At 36.5% G+C, this 17480-nt stretch overlaps 1 protein-coding gene across 2 annotated transcripts in view; it reads right to left on the bottom strand.

The window, feature by feature from the left end:
- Kmt2c (lysine methyltransferase 2C) overlaps positions 1 to 17480 on the bottom strand; it is a 269564-nt gene that overhangs the window by 58253 nt on the left and 193831 nt on the right. For both annotated transcript variants that reach the window (XM_026413840.2, XM_026413847.2), the window contains exons 19-26: positions 16649 to 16830; positions 16236 to 16400; positions 15184 to 15293; positions 14622 to 14687; positions 13466 to 13678; positions 5743 to 5871; positions 4014 to 4133; positions 858 to 988 (exon numbers count right to left, since the gene is read on the bottom strand). In XM_026413840.2, the coding sequence (XP_026269625.2) occupies positions 858 to 988; positions 4014 to 4133; positions 5743 to 5871; positions 13466 to 13678; positions 14622 to 14687; positions 15184 to 15293; positions 16236 to 16400; positions 16649 to 16830 (1116 nt within the window). The remainder of the gene's footprint in view (positions 1 to 857; positions 989 to 4013; positions 4134 to 5742; positions 5872 to 13465; positions 13679 to 14621; positions 14688 to 15183; positions 15294 to 16235; positions 16401 to 16648; positions 16831 to 17480) is intronic.

Here is a 17480-nt window from a genome sequence, read left to right as displayed (position 1 = left end):
TTAACAAATGAATACAACTCACACAAGTATCTACATGGGCCACTGTTCTGCAGCAGGGACACATCAGATAGACAGTCTTACACAGTGAACTTAGGTGGGCACTCAGTCTATTCCAGTTTAACTTTTTATGAGTGAAGAAATAGAAGCCCAGAAGGATCAATGACAAGCTCAGGAATCTAGAATTAACTGGTGATAGAGCTGGATGTTTAATTCCGGCCCTAGGTTGAGTAGATGGCTATAACGCACAACTTCTTGAATTCTTCTGTGACTTAATGTTTACAAGATGAACTAGAAAGATTTCCTTTATTACAGTCTATACTTTCCAAATATAATTCCTTCTTGTTGAGAGAGATCTTTCTAGTATGAATTTTGAAACTCTTTGGCTTTGATTCTTTGCTTACTAGGCCTCTAAAAGCAGCAGACAATTATTAAAGCTGTGATGTCTGCTGATAAAAACTTTTTTTTGTTGGATAAACATAATTATCACAGGGTGCATTTTCAAAGGGAAACGTCAATTAAGACTTGGGTTTGGTACATTATACAAGTGTGTGGATGGTTTAAAAGACAGATTTCCCCATTCCAAAGTGACTTATTATGGTTTACAGATTGCTCAGAAGTGAACAGGTGGGATGAAAAAAAAAATTTATGTGAAGTACCAAAGTGCAAAAAAAAAAAAAAAAAAAAAAAAGGCGGGGGGTCAGGGTGGGGGACAAATGTTAATTCTTATGGGGCCTGGAAAGACATTTGTAATGATTAAATTAAAAAAAAGTAGAACACTAGCAAAAACTATAAGTCTATTTTTAAAAGCTCAATACACTTCCTCAACTAATGCTGTATAATATAAAGCAATATATTACTTGTAAGTAGGCAGGGAATGTTTCTTCAAGCTTATTTTTCCTTTTTCGGTATCTCTTCTTTATTTTTTCAGTGCTTTCAGCAACAGAAACAGATTCATCAAGTAGGGCATCTGGTAACTGCTCACTCCAGCCTGAAACAAGAGTCACACTTATGTGCATTTAAATTTCAGACAATTCAACCCAAGGAAAGAAACTTTTACAGCTGACCAATATATACAGTTCCACGTAAATGAACAAGCTTTTGTGACACAAAAAGATCTCAAAGCAAGTTTATTAGTAAGTTTTAAGCATCATAAAAATTCCATTTCATGTTTCCTATTCTTGCTTAATTACCACCATTTCCTGGCAAAGCACTTTTGTTTTTTTAATACAACATTTTGGTACAGACTTAAAAAAAAATGAAATGCTCATGAATATGTGGGGAAAGCTTCTCATATACTCTCCTAAAGGAAACTGAGTAGGTATAACATTTTTTTGTAAAATATAATGGCAACTGGCAACAAAAATCTTTTTAAAAATGTCTATTCTTTAATTCACCAATTCCAAGTTCAGAAATTCACTGTAAATGGGGTTTACATTGTGAAAACATTACTATCTATAAATATGCTCATAGATAACGAATATGTTCATGCAATGAACATTCATTCTTAAATTCTGAAAATAGCAACAGAAAAAACACTGGACTGTGAAATCATCAGAGAAACAAGTGAAGCACACAGGGCAGAGAGATGAGCACACAAATGACAGGCACAGCTAAGGGCAGGGCACGTGGGGCATCTCTTCTGAAAGCCAACATGGGCGATTCTGTGGCTGGACTACAGACTGACTCTTCTGAAAATAACAAACATTTCTTTCAGAAATGACCTTTTAACATGTATACCGACTACAAGTTAAGGTAAAGAAGGAGCCACAGAAGCAAGCAAAGAAGTAAAACTCTGAATGCTAAAATCCAGTGACCTAGAACTCCAATTGTCAGAGCAGAAATGCAGACTAGAAGATGAAGGTTAAGGGTGCTCTCCAAGGTAAAAAGAGTAACTGGGGTTGCCTTGAGAGAAGTGGAATGGTGACAAACTCCATTATCGGGGCCTAACTATTTGGATCTTGCATGTCTCTCAAATGCCTGTGTACAAAGCCTGATAACCAGCCCTGGAGTTCTCAGGAGGTGGTGGAACCACTGAGAAGTGAAGCCTCTAGATTTTCTCTCTCTCCACTGCCAGGAGGTGTGCAGCATCCTTTGCCACATGTCCCTGCCACAATATGCCTCCTCATCCTGGACTCAATCAACAGGACCAGCTAACCATGGGCTGAAATCTCCAAAACTCTGAACCAAAATAAATCCCGTCCTCCTTTTGATTGATTTTTTTCAGGTATTTTGTCACAGTAATAGAAAGTTGGCTGACACAGGGCATATCAAACAAGAAATACAGCCTGCCCACCCAAACCACCACCCACCTCCAGCACCCCAATACCAACAGCAAAGAAAACTACTGGTCATTGTGTCACAGAATTTGGTGCTCAGCCCAAAGGCAAAAAATAAAACTCTTCCCTGATAGTTCACAAATTCAATATAGCCCCAATGTGTAAAACTCCTCAATTTATAAAACGTGATTGAACAGAAATACTTCAAACTAAGCATGTAGCTTAAAGTGGCCCTGAAGTAATAATAATGTAACCCCATGTTCCTGCAAGTAACAAAGTCAAATGTCTGGAAGAGCACACCCTCAATTTTCTTAAAAGAGTTCAGAGAATGCCCCAAAGTTTACAGGAATTAAGCAAATATATATATATATATATACACACACACACACACACACACAATGAAATGAGACACTAATAGAGACAACAGATATAAAGAATAGAATCAGACATGTAAAGGCTTCAGAAATTTTATATTTTAAAACAGATAATTACATGAAGGATTAAAAGACACATAAAGTAGAAGCTTTAAAAAGAAACTCAAGTACTAAAATATCAAAAAGGCAATTCAGAAAAAAATTGCATATAAAAATCAAAAAACTCAATTTGTAAGTTTTTATTAGATACAGTTGAAAATACATAACTAAAAATGCGAATCTTAAGAAATTTCTGGAGTACAGAAGACATGGAAAACTAAGAAGTTTTAATGAACACATTGGCTTCCTTAATCAGGGTTTATTAAAGCCATGTAAAGGCGTATTGGAAATTTACTGAAAACCATCAGAGAGCCTCATGAAAATGGGCAGTATATTAATTCACCTGAGGCCCAAGCCCTAGAGGACATGCTGAAATATCCTCCAGTATTCTTGCATCATACATTGAACATTTCAAAACATGCAGTCATACATACCATAGCATGCAGATAATGATGTCTGCATCAGAACCACTTCACAGAGTGAGAAAACAGCAGTGTACTCCTAACTGACAAAGTTGTGGCTTAAGCAATGATTTAGCTATCTCTGAAATGCTGAGTAAGGATGACAGAATGTTCACTGAAAAGATGGGTTTATAAAATACTACAAGTTGGTTAAGAGTTGTTGGGGTACCTCCATCATTTTCTATTAAATAGCCTACAAATTTCAAGTTTTATGCAAAGTACATAAGGCAGGCAAAGGAAGGCCTCTGCTGAGGTTACCAGATCAGTTTAACCAACTGATTCTCAGTGCCTGCAGTTTATATTTAATACAGGAAATATATTTAATATGGGGAGGGGTGCTTTAAAAAAATTTACAAGGGTCTGGTAGCTCAGGGTAATATGTATACATAGCAAGCATAAAGCCCTGGGTTTAATCCCCAGAACCAAAAGAAAAAGAGGGTTAAAAAAAAATTACTCAAAGAAATAAAGTTTATTGGATTTAAACCATGTCCTTATCAAATTTGACTACTATATACTAAGTCTGAAATCTACAGGCACTCAAATCCTTTGATCAGTAAAAGGCAATAAGATCATGATGGGGGCTGGGGATGTGGCTCAAGAAGTAGCGCGCTCGCCTGGCATGCGTGCGGCCCGGGTTCGATCCTCAGCACCACATACAAACAAATATGTTGTGCCCGCCGAAAACTAAAAATAAAATAAATATTTAAAAAAAAAAAAAGATCATGATGGTAGCATTATTTAAAATGGTTCTAATAGAAATACCAAGACTTAGGGGGTTATATCAAACAAAATCAGTACCATACCATCATCTCTGCTAGGTAACTGCTCAGAAATAGAGCCTGAGGAATCTTTTCTGATCACGGATCTTTTGGTTTTTCCTTGCCCAGTTCGACTTCTTTGCCGCACCATGAATCCACCAATGCCTATCCAAAAAAGAAATTGGGTAAACAGATAAATAATCAACTTCTCCCTATAGTTCTACAGTAAGTAGTATGAAATGTCTGTGTTTAACACTAAGGCATTTTCCAAAATTTAGTCTGGTCTAATCTAAATCAACAAACTCATTTTTATATAAAATAGAAAAGGATGGAAATAAGTAAAAACTAAAAGTCAAAGCCATTGCTATCACTAATCAAACAAGAATCCAACTCTGCTAGAGTAGAGAAAGACTTGTATTGTATGCAGGTCCTCCTCCAGACAAGGCCAAGCAGGTCCTGAATCATGGATTGTGCTCATGTGTGATCAGCTCACACCTCACAGTATCTGTACACTGAGGCTAATCATGATAAACATAATAATCATAATGAGACTAGATGACACACTCACTAGTGAAGAATGCTTCAGGGGACCAAGTCTAGCTCTTCCTTACTAATAGGACCTTCGGACCCGATACACAGAATGCTGTCGTTAAAAGTTCAGAATCTGGAGTCAGGCTACATAATTCTATTCAATAACTAAATTCGGGCAGTTTATTTAATTTTTCAGTGCCCCAGTTCCCTCACTGGTAAAATATGGATAATGTACAGCATGTCCTCATATACATGTCCTAAGTGCCTGCAAACTAAGTCAGAATGAAGTTCTGTCCCAGTCAACATTATCAGCTGTGGCTAAATGATAAAGTCATCAGGCGATATACTGTGTGACCTCATGGCCCCTCAATTAAAGGGACAACTTCCCGTGAACCACAAAAAGAAAACAAAATGAAACATCCAAGTTCCAGAGAGAATCTGCAACGTCTGACTTGACTAAGAGCACTTGTAGGCCCAATGATTAGAACAAAACGGAGCACACCATGACGATGACCTGAAGGAAACTGATCCCCAGTCCTTATAATGGATGTGGTCCATTATATTTTAATAAAATATAAGCCATCAGAAGAATAAAGATTGTACTGATTCAATTTAATACCTCATTTACTGATAAACAGACATTAATAAATGATGTTAAAATACGGCCTACAATTTCTGTATTGTGGTATTCCCATAATTTTTTTTCAGTAAGGTAAATAAAATCTGACAAGCAAGGCAGTTTTCCCCTCTGCCCCTAAGAAAGACAGAAAATAAGGAAGTTCTCAGTCTGTTACATATTAAGGGGACTATAAATACTAGGAAGAATAAGAACCTTTCTTGTTCACACTCATACTGTGCTTACTGGCACTCCTGCATAAATGCTGACATAAGTTTTTAAAAAGTAAAAATATTAGAAAGTGAATGCTGAAAAGTAAGACAAATGTACTCATCAGCAGAAAAACATAACTGGTCCTAGACAGCAACTGTAAGTAAAAAGCAATCCAGTAAAGCATTTTTTAGAAGAATTAAATTTAGAGTAAGGCAATAATAATAATTTGTTACATAGACACTCAGCCTAAAGAATTTGTCATCTACAAAGCACACTCAAGAAGTCAATTCTGTATCTATAAACACAAGTTTTAGACAGTGGTTAAGATGCTATGCCTCATCCTGATATTCAGTTATAACTGAGGTTCCCAATATCCTCTTAAAGTGGCCAGTTTTGATTACATTAGAACTTCACCTGGTCTGTATGGCTTCCTTTTTCTCTTTTTGACACCATCTGTTCCTTCTACTCCCTTTGCTTCGTCATCCACAGCTTCTCGCTCAGGACTAGATTCTGATTTTCCATCACAATCCATAAGTTCTCCTTCTGGAAAAGAAGTAAATCTATGGATGAAACTGGAAAAATTTAACAAACACACGATCCCTAGCTAAAGGGAAATACAAAGCAAAGAGGCCACCAAGCCATTCTAGTCAAGTACCCCAGAAGACAGGAAAAGTAGAGAAAGAAGTCCCAAGAGGCACCAACTGGTGGTAGAAATGTTTGCACAATGCTCTTGGCAAATAAAACTAGACCCAGAGAGCAAGCTCAAAAGACAATTATTAACCAATTTGCACTTTATAAACCACTCACTAGCCTTTAATTATGTCTCCAGGTCCCAGACCTCAAGGCTCTCTCTAACCCAGAGCTCTCCTCAGAGCTCCAACTACAGCTACAGTTGGGTGCTGCTTGATCACTGAAAACCACGCATACAGATTCTAAGATGACCCCTCCCTTCCCTGTGTCACCCATCACCATTAAAAGACAAAAGCAACCCAAGGAAGAAGGAACCTGGAAGAAGACTTGACAATCCCTAATCTCTTTTCTCCCACAATCAAGACTTCTCAGTTTGTCTCAAAAGCAGTTTATTTCTCCCTACCACCATCTTTGTTCAATCTAGCAGATAATTTACTACAATAACCTCCTCTCTTATTCCTGGCCCAATGCTTACAACTATCCAATCAATTCTTTAAATTGTAGCATAAATGGTCTTTATATAAATATGTATCAATTTTCTGTTTCAAATCCTTTCACGTCTTCCCAACACCCTCAAAATAAAGTGAAAATTTTGAAGTTCATTGTAACAGTCTCCTGTAAACTCGCCAGTTTCATCATATTCCTACTATGGTAAACCATGTTCAGTCCTCAAATTTATCAAGCTTCTTTCTACTTCTCTCAATCACTGCTTTCTTTGATTCCTCTTTTCAAGATTTATTCTAACCATCATTGTATTAAAGAATTCCTGATATCTAGAGAAGGCTATGTCCCACGGATCCATGATGCTATGCACTGATGTTATACTTCATTTTCACTGATTTTCTAAAGTCTGTGGCCCTGAAAGACAACATTCTCCATGAAAATAGGTACTAAGACTTTTCTATACCAGCTGTATCTTTAGCATGGTACATAACATGTGTTAATAAATATTTCACTGGCCAAAGTAACTAAAATCAAGTAATATACATAAAAATTCACATTTCAGAAATGCAATTTTCACAATATGGTAATCAAACTTTTTCAATTCTGTACATGCTTTACATTGTGCTAAAAGAAAAAAGTTTATCAAAGAACTTTTATTTCTTTTCCTCACTAAATATTACACATAACAAGTTTGTTATTTGAGGACAATTTGATACTGTTTATTAGCACTTTGCCTAGAATATGCTGGGGACCCTGAGTTCCATACCAATCACAGCAAACGGAAGAAAGCTAGGTTGTGGAAATTCATACATGGTAACCAAAACCAAAACAAAGATCCAGTAGAGGGGCAAGAATGAAAAACAGAGAAACCAGATGAGTAGGTTTCATGTCTAAATACCAACTCTGGGAATGAGAGGAGAGGATGATGCAGGGAGAAATCATACGACACATCAAGCGTTTCCAACACTGATAAGCACAAGGCAGCAGACTGAAAGACACCATCAGTGCCTGAGAGAGCACACAAAAATACCCAAGTAGAGGAAAGTGGGGAGAGGGGGAGAGAGAGAGAGAGAGAGAGAGAGAGAGAGAGAGAGAGAGAGAGAGAGAGAAATCACAGAACATTGAGACCAAGAATTTCCTGAAATTCCAACAGCTTCCAGAGAAAACAGGTCACAGGTCACAGAGAATCGAGTTCTCCTTATATAAAGACAACAGAATAAAGACTTCCAAATGCTAAAAGAAAATGTGTTTCCAACCTAGAAAAGATCAAGCAGGAAAGAAGGTAAAATAAATACATTTTCAGAAGTGTATAATTCCTCAAATATGCATTCCTTACATTCACTCTCTCTCAGTAAACAATGGAAGATATACTCTACCAAAATGAGGGCAAGGAACAAGAGAAAGGAATATCCGAAGCCACAGAAAACACGTGATGCAGCATAGGAACAAAGACAGTCCCCAGGACGAGAGTAAGGAGAGAATGCCAAAAATCAATCATGTCTGATGCTTCGTGGTCCAAAACAACACTGGATGCATTCACTCCAAAGAGAGTGCACAGGAGCAGTGAAATTAAGATAGCACTTTACAAGTGAGACCCTCTCCCCCAGTGACACAAGAAGCACACATTCGAGATAAATAGCTCATAGTGGGATGTGCAGTACCATTTAGCATGACCACCATCATGGAAGTTGATAATTCTCCTAACCAGCATCTTCACTTGGGCCTTCCAGCTCCACAGACTACAATGCAGGAAAGTACCATATTGCCCATATATGAGAAACTCTCCCATGAATACAGGTTTGTACATGAATAAATAATATTCCAGAGAAAACAAATCTCTGGAATATTATAAGAAAACAGTGGTTCTCTTTAGATAGGGTGGTTGGGAAGTTTTCATCATTTACTCTTTGGAACCTGTGTATTTGGGGGGGGGGCATTCTTTAATATCATGTACAGATATTACCTATTCAAAAACAAGCCTCCAGTGGGAAAAAAACTGAAAGCTTTTCTCAAATATCTGATACACAGCAAGGATGCCCTCTCTCACCTACTTCTATAAAACATACTACTAGGAAGGACTAATAAAAGAAATGTGACAAGAAAAACAAAATGCATACAGTCAGAAAAGTAATAAAATTATATCTATTTACAGATGGCATGATCCCATATGAGGAAAACCCTAAAGACTCCCAGGAAAATTATTAGAATAAGTGATTTTGGTTAAACAACAGAATATGAAACCAACATATGAAAATCAGTTTCATCTCTTTATACCAATAATGCTTTATCCAAAAAAGAAATAAAGAAAACAATTCCAGGGCTGCAGATATAGCTCAGTAGGCAGAATGCTTGCCTTACATGCACAAAGCCATGGGTTAAAACCTCAGCACCACCCACCACCAAAAAAAAAAAAAAAAAAAAAAAAAAAGAATTCCATTGAAGATCTGGGCTGGGGATGGGGCTCAGCAGTAGCGCACTTGCCTGACATGTGTGAGGCACTGGGTTTGATTCTCAGCACCATATTAAATAAATAAATAAAAGATAAATAAAGGTCTATCAATAACTTAAATTTTTTTTTAAAGTTGAAGATCTGTACACAAAAATTAGGAGATAACGGTGTAAGAAACAGAAGATATAAATAAACAGAAATCCCATGTTTGTGGAATGGAAGAATACTGTTAAAATCTGTGTACCATCCAAGGAAATATGCAGATTCCCATAATGTCTATCAAAATTTCAATGGCAATATTCACAAAAATGGAAAAAATGATTCTAAAGTTTGGACAGAATCACAAAAATTCCAGGAGACAAAACAAGTGGAAGCATCGCACTACCGACTTTCGAATTATATTTCAAAGTTCTGGTAATCAAATGGTATAGTATTAACATAAAACCAGAGAAACTACAGGAACAGAAATAGAAAACCCAGAAATAAGCCCCAAAATATAATCAATTCCTTTTTAACAAACTTACCAAAAGACAAAATAGGGGAAAAAGGTAATCTCTTCAATAAAAAACTGTCCTGGTACAACTACATATTCATAAGCAAAGAATAAAATGTGATGCTTATTTACATACCACATCCAAAAATCAACTAAAAATTATTAAAGATCTAAATGCACAACCTGGAACCATAAAGATCCTAGAAGTAAATGGGGAAAGTTCCTTGGCGATGACTTTCTGGATACTCACTGAAATCAGAGGGATCAAAAGCAAAAATAAACTAGTAGAACTTTGTTACACGAAAAGTTCCAGCATGGCAAAAGGAATAATTAGCATAATGGAAGGCATTACATGGGTTTGGGGAAAATATGTGCAAACCATAAATCTTATCACATAAAGGGCTAATATATGGGGGAAAAAAATCACACAACCCAAGAGCAAAGAATAAAAACAAAGCAACAAATACAATTAAAAATAGGAAAAGGAAGGGGGGAATCATGAATTGAAATTGATTTCTATGCATGTATGAGTATATCAGGATGAACCCAACTACTATATATTAGAGCTTACTCTAATAAAAAATTTAAAAATGGGCAAAGGACCTGAATAGATTTTTCCAAAGACTAGAATGAGGCAAAAGTATATAACTGGTGCTCCATATCATCAAACAACAGGAAAATGCAAATTAAAATCAAAGTGACATGTCATTTCATATATGTTAGAAGAGCTTTTAACCAAATGATGAAAAATAACTTGAATATGAAGATATGGAGAAAAGGGAACCCTTATAAGCTGCTGGTGGGAAACTGTAGTGGAAAACAATAGTAAAGAGGTTTCTCAAAAATAAAGAAAAATACAACTACTACAAGACTCAGCAACCCCTCCTTTGGATATATAACCCCCACACCAAAATGAAATCAGCACCTCACAGAAATATCTGCATTCCTCAGTTCATGGCAGTATTATTCAAAATAGCCAAGATATGGAAAGAACCTCTGTGTCCAAAGACAGATGAACATATAAATTGTAAAATGCACATCAACACATACATATGTATATATAAATACACATATGTACATTTGAATAGATACAATGGATCACTGTTCAGATTTTAAAAAGAAGAATAATGCCATTTGCAACACAGATGAACCCAGAGGACATAATGCTAAGTGAAATGAGCTAGGCATAGAAAAATACTCTTTGATCTCACTTATATGTAGAATCTTTAAAAAAAAGAAGTTAAATAAACAAAGAGAAAGTGCAAACAATGCCCGAGGTCAAGCATGCCCAGTACTAAAAATACATAAAATTAATTGGAAAAAAATAGTCAACATGTTAGCTGAACTGTCTATTAAATCAAATATTTGTTGCATTTTAAACAGCATATACTCTTTGATTTGTTTTTTTCCAGTTTAAGCATACCTAAAAACCACAAAACTCATTTTAAGCATGTGTGTGCACATATACATACATGTTTTCTCAGGATAGCAAAGTGTGGGCATGCTAAATTTTAAAAAAGGATTTTTATTTAGTTAACAACAATCATTAATCTCATCCCTAAGGAAGACACCTCTCCTTTCACAAAGGTTTTGAGATCCTGAGATACAAATGAGCATAAGGAATAGTCGGGAAAATATTGCTTAATCAATCCTTTCAACTGTAACATTGTCTTTATTAACATCTTCCACATCCAACATATTAAACAACAATCATGTTCTTTCAAATTCAGTGAAACTAAAGACAGATTCAGTAAATAAAATTAAAGATGACTATCTCACCACATGAATAGAAAAAAGGCAAGGGTCATTTTTCAACTGATTTTCTGTTACCCTGACAAGGGTCATTAAGAGAATATAAAAATGAAATATACCACACATTTCTCATAGTATTTCTCTACACAATGGTAGCCACATAGAAAACTTTCTAAGGGTTTTTGTTCTTTTATTTTTAAAAGGTTCTATAATCTCATAAGTTGGAAAATAATGTGTGCTATCAAGAAACCTTTCATATTACATAAAATGCAGCACTTCCCAAACTTAAGTGACTATGGATGTAACCCTTTTTCAGACAGATTTTAATATCTTTGGAAACTGAAATTTCTCAGTGTCCTCCTAGACACATGGACGACGACGACGACGACGACGACGACGACGACTACTACTACTGCTGCTGCTGCTGCTGCTGCTACACAACCCAAAAGTTTTGATACACTTTATAATTATATTCTGTTCCACAGTATTTGAAAATCACTTTCACATAAGCAATAAAAACCTCCCCCCAAAACACTACTACTACAGAAATGTGAGGATCAGATGGTAAATAATTAGGAATAAAAGATAATTCCTTTGCAGGTGATGACTGCTCTTCACCTGGACAATGAGTGCAGCCTCCTGTATGATCTAGCTACTGCATCTCTAAAACCTAACTGTCTATTCACATCACAGCAGACAGATTTTCTTCAAGTGAGATCATGCCCTTGTACTTCAGAAACTCAATGAGTACCCCACCCCCATTCCACTCTGATGAATGTAGACTCCTTCACCCATCTGTCCTGCATGATCTCCAGAGGGACCGTCCTCACCAACACCTCAGCTCTTATTGCATCTGACTGTCCGCTTAGTTCACTCTGCAGACATGGTAGTCTTCACAGCATTCCTCAAAAATGCTCGGCACACTTTCTCCTAGGACCTTTGGCCTGCCTTTGTTATTGTCTGGGATGCTCAGCCCTCAGGTTATCAAGAGGTTTACACACTCACCCCCTTAGAGTCTGTGCTTAAGTATCACTTTCAGTTCATCTGACCCCATGACACCATTGTCTACACTTTCAATTTGTTTAACCGCTTACTTTTCCCTTAATATTTACCAAATGCATTACAAATAACTGATTTAATGTTATGAGGGGTTTTTATTTCAGTAGTCCTTTTCCATAACACTAAAATGTAAGCTCCATAAGCAGAGGATTTTATCTACTTTGTTCAATGACATAACTTTCAACATCTGGCTTGTACTATACATTCAATAATGAAACAAAACTAATTATTTTTAAATCAGCTGAAAAGAAACAATTACCTTTATTACAGTTTAGATATGAGGTGTCTCCCACAAAAATTCACGGATGAGACAATGCAAAAACATGACTGGTAAATGACTGGGTAAAATGACTGGGGTTATGAGAGCTTTGGATTAACCCAATTGGTGAATTAATGCCCTCAGAGGAATTAACTGAGTGGTAACCGAAGGCAGGTAGGGTATGGCTAGAGGAGGTGGGCATTGGGGACATGCCTTTGGGGATATCTATTTTGTATCTGGCAAGTGATTCTCTTTCTGCTTTCTGATCAACATGTGAGCCATGGACCTCCACCATACTCTTCCACCATGATATTCTGCCTTACCTCAAGCCCCAAGAAATGGAGCAGACTGTGCATAGACTGAGACTGCTGAAACCATGAGCCCCCAAATAAACTTTTCCTCCTCTAAAATTGTGCTTGACATGTCTTTGGACACGGCAGGAAAAAAAAAAAAAAAAAAAAAACTGACTAAAACAACCCTAAAAATAAAAAATCTCATAGTGACCTTCTCTGGAGATAAGCCAAAACATGACTCATAGTGAATTTAATATTACTAGTAAAAATTTTTGGTTATCTTAAAAGAATTCAGCTATGGAAAATCTTAAGATATCTATGCTTTATGAATCAATGATTTATGAGTACCTGTGAATACAAATGTATAACTGAAGTAATATTCGTAACAATTTTTCCATTTATAGAATGTACAGATCAAATTCTACCTTAACCTAAGCACAGCATCCAGGTTTACAGGATCTGAAGCAGCTTATGCTGGTACCTAGTGGATTTGAAGTCAAGTTCTCTGACTCTGCAACTGGCTCAGATGCAGTGTTCCTAGAAATTTCTATAAGTAAGTGTGTTGTAGATGGATACAAGAAAGCAAGAGGCATTTAGAAAAGGCAGTATGATTTACCCTTATAAATCACGTGTGTTTCCCAAGTAATTTTATGCACTAATTCTGTGCATGTATTCCAAGAAAAGTAACTCAGTATTACCTCGACTATCATCCATTTCACCATCCCTTGAATGCTCTGACTGGATGTCTGGAGGGGTCTGAAGAACAGCCACACTATTCTGATTTATAATCTTCAATTTCAATTTTGGTTTTGACCGTTTTCTTCTTGGAACTGTAACTGTGAGGCTCTGTAACTGAGTCATCCCTGATTCAGTCAAACACACACCATCCTGGGTGTAGGTCTTAGGTGGATCTGAAATCACAGAATCCCAGGAATACAAATTTAAACTTTCAATTTTAGATTTGACTGATAAATTATTCCAAAATATGCATGAAAGGAATGCAACAATAGTTTCATACAGCAAGTAACTATGAAATACATAAATAATTAAAACTGGGAACAACTGGCCAAATCTTCCTGGCTGACAGGCAGAAGGGCTGCCTCTAAGTTTTCAATCTGGCATCTCTGTGTGAACGTGGTGTCACATAGGATTTAGAAGAAATGCCCTGAGGCTGCAAGCAGTATGCCAGCTGCTGGACCATCAGCCTCTTCTTAGAAAAGACCAAAGAAAGGAGGCAATGCACATCAGGCATCAAGAACACTCTAGAAGCCCATTGGGAAACCAAACCATTGATATGCTCACTTTCAGGGAAAGGGAGTCAATGTGTACAAATCCTGCAGGTTCCACTTTTAAATGTACAAAACCACTGTTCATTAGAATAATTCCTATACCACCCAAATATCTTTGCACCATAGTATATAAAACACAAGAATAACTGTTTAATAATAATATATGAATCACTATTCTAGGCTACTGTGGAAAAACAAGAATACAACACTGAATTAACTCAAATGGAGCCTGTTTGCTAACTAGGCCTTCTTTTCTGCTCAATGATAACTAAGCACTGTAATATATTGATAAAGCCAAAGCAAGCAAGGCATTAATAGCTACTCTAAGTATTGTTATTTTCATTGCCAATTTGGTGAAATTTATTGGAATACTACCCCAGTAAAACTAGATAAGATGAACATTTTATATGTCAATTACAGAAATTAACAACATCAGGAAATTTACAATGAACACTAGTATGACTAAGGCAGGTTTGATAAAGTATGCGGAAAGCCAGTTAATTATATAAAAATAAAGCATGTATGAGCTTTTTCTAAAGAACAAATAAAGCATTTCAAATTTTACCTAGCTCTTTTACTTTTGTGACAATTTGTGCTACCAGTGAAGATTCGCAGCAGTCTGAGGAAGGCACTGAAATGAAAAAGAATTCAGGTAATTTTTTTTTTCCAGAAAAAAAGTGTATTTAAAGACGTGTGATTAAAAATTCAGCTTCTATACTCATTTTACTGAAATAAATGCTTGGATACTACAGAGTGCTAACAGCACTTTAAAATAACAGGAACTGAACGCAGCAAGGAGGAATGGTGAAGGAGACAGTATGTGTCTGGGAAAGGGGCAGAGAATGGAGCAGTACACTGGACTGCTCCATGCTGCTGGCTGTGCCAAGAGAGCATGCTCCCCGTAGGCAGAGCTGTATCCTACAGGTAGGTGTATGTATGCTTCGTTTTCTCCCTTTCTGCACACTGTTTCAGTAAATCAGTTGGGATAATAAGAATTAATTTAATACACAAAATAACATTTTCCATAAAATACTTGTCCAAATAATAGGTTCACAATTCATCTTGGACAGCAATGTGTAAGTGAGCTGCAGGACAGAATGGACTCTTACTTTAAATTGTTCTCTTACCATTTGATGCAGGCATATAGGGTCTGCACATGCTACAATCAAAACCAATGTCTGCTACATTTTCCACTTCCTCTTCAGTATTTAAGTTTTGACAAACTGCGTGCATCCATCTAAAAAAACCATATTAATACATTTAAAAGGAATTGAACATTAAGAGCCATTTCCTTTTAAAAACTACAAGGAGTTGATTGATAGTCTTCAAATTTAAAAGCCCTAAGCCTTACATGCTCCTACTATCTATCCCATATAACTATTGACCCATAAGAAATTTCATGATACAGAAAAGAGATTGTGTACTAGGGAGGAAACAGGTGTGCATTATCTAACAAGGGTATGATAACATTTTCTGATCATATTCTGATTTTTTTTGTTTTTTCTTTCATATACTGAATTATTAAAGACAGCAATGAAGCTAGTCAGGGTAAGCACAAAGGGATTTAAAAGAATTCAATGGTATGGTACATGTGTACTCTATAGGATATATCTGACTTGAAGTAGCTATAACTCTATACATAAAGTCATGTGCAACCATAATTGGGAAATAAGGCAAGGAATTGTCTGGACTTGGACACAGTTTGTAGGCAGAGTTCTAACGCAATAATACTGTTACTGATATTTTGTGTACAATGCTTAACTGCAAACAGGGCACAATACTATACCAAAGAAAATATTCTTGGAAGCTACACACACATACTACTTATGAAGAGAAAGAATATTTATCTAATATCTAGCTATTTATTACCTAGAGCATTAAGTAAAAATAGTTTAAAAAACAGAACTGTGAGACCACTTATAGAATTTAGTAAGAGAATCAGAAACCCTCCATAAGAAAATGCACATAATTCTGTATTTAATTCTACAGGACTCATAAACCTTCAAAAAGGTTCCCGTTAAAAATCTTCAGAATCAAGAATTTAAACCAGAAAATCACTTCTGTAAGCTCCTAGCTGATTAAAAATTTGGAAAGCAGAAAGTTTTGTCCCTTAAATAAGTGATCAAAGGAAAAGTTATTTTCTCAGTTCCTTTGATTACACTGAAGAACAGCACAGTACCTATCACATTGTCTGCACTGCAGAATAAGGTCTTCTTCTCTGTAGTTTCGATAGCAGACTGGGCAGGAAGACAAGCTGGCACAGGGGGCACACTGTGTGTAATTGTTCTGCCATTCACATCTCAGACCTGCAGATGTAGCTCCACAGTGTCTGCACCAAACACACCTGAAATCCAAATCCCCCCAAAAGTTCCCATTTTATTTACATATTTAGTCATTTCACTCAGGAAGCTACACATGGACAAAATAAGGGGAAATCATTTAAAACACATGTGAAAAATTTTCTGATAATATCTAGGATAGCAAATGTGTGCTACATAATAATAAACATACATGGGTAATTTTTCAAACTGAAATGATGCAAGAAAGTTCTGCACCTGAAAGATTGACAAGGAAACACAAATGCTAGAATACCATTTGCACTTCCAGCCTCCTTTAGGAACTGTTTGCAAAGGTGGGTCCAGGCAGTAGGTATGGTAACTTATGTCACAGTCATCACACAGCAGGAGTCTTCCTGGGTCAGTCGCCTTCCCACAGGCCTCACACACAGTACATTCCAGACACCTCCAGCCTTTGCTGAGAACCACTTTAGTGATCTGTAAAAATGACACCACCATACCATGACTTCTATATTAACTCAGATCTCATTTTGCATAATCAACACTATTATAAGTAAACTGGAGCCTACGTACCTAGAAGCAGAAGAGAGGCAAACAGCTAGCTAAGGTTGGGGGCCCAATACTGGGCAGGGCACACTCAAATACTTCTAGGAGCCCACCGGTCTAGCAGGATAATTGAAAGCAGCACACAGTCTGATGACTTTCTAAGTCCATACAACTACCTATTGCTGTAGATTTAATTTCACTATTTCAATAGACATGGTGACTTGATTTTAAAGAAATCATGTAAGCTGCCCCTTTACTATTGACTCAGGATTTGAAACTATAGTCACTAACTCTCCATCTGTGTTATTTTCATTCATCCCAGGCCTCTTCAGCTTGTATACATGGAGTGGGGACTTGTCTATTAAAATCAATAAAAATGCTAAGAGAAAAATCAAAATAAATAAGTCAAGGTAAAACACGAGTTCTCAGTGACACTGTATGGTCTTCAAGGAGTTTTAGGCTATGAAGCAGGATTTTTGAAGTTCACCTTCACCCCTATCTTTATTCTCCTATCTCGGGGGTCTGAGTTAGCAGAAATTTTGAAAATCTCTAGATTCCTGGTAAACTCCTTGAAGAAGCCA

This window comes from Urocitellus parryii, chromosome 3 (genome assembly GCF_045843805.1).
Source record: "Urocitellus parryii isolate mUroPar1 chromosome 3, mUroPar1.hap1, whole genome shotgun sequence".
In the NCBI taxonomy this organism is placed as follows: Eukaryota; Metazoa; Chordata; class Mammalia; order Rodentia; family Sciuridae; genus Urocitellus; species Urocitellus parryii.
Note: the sequence above shows the minus strand (reverse complement) of the source record. Positions and strands in the feature narration are given on the sequence as shown.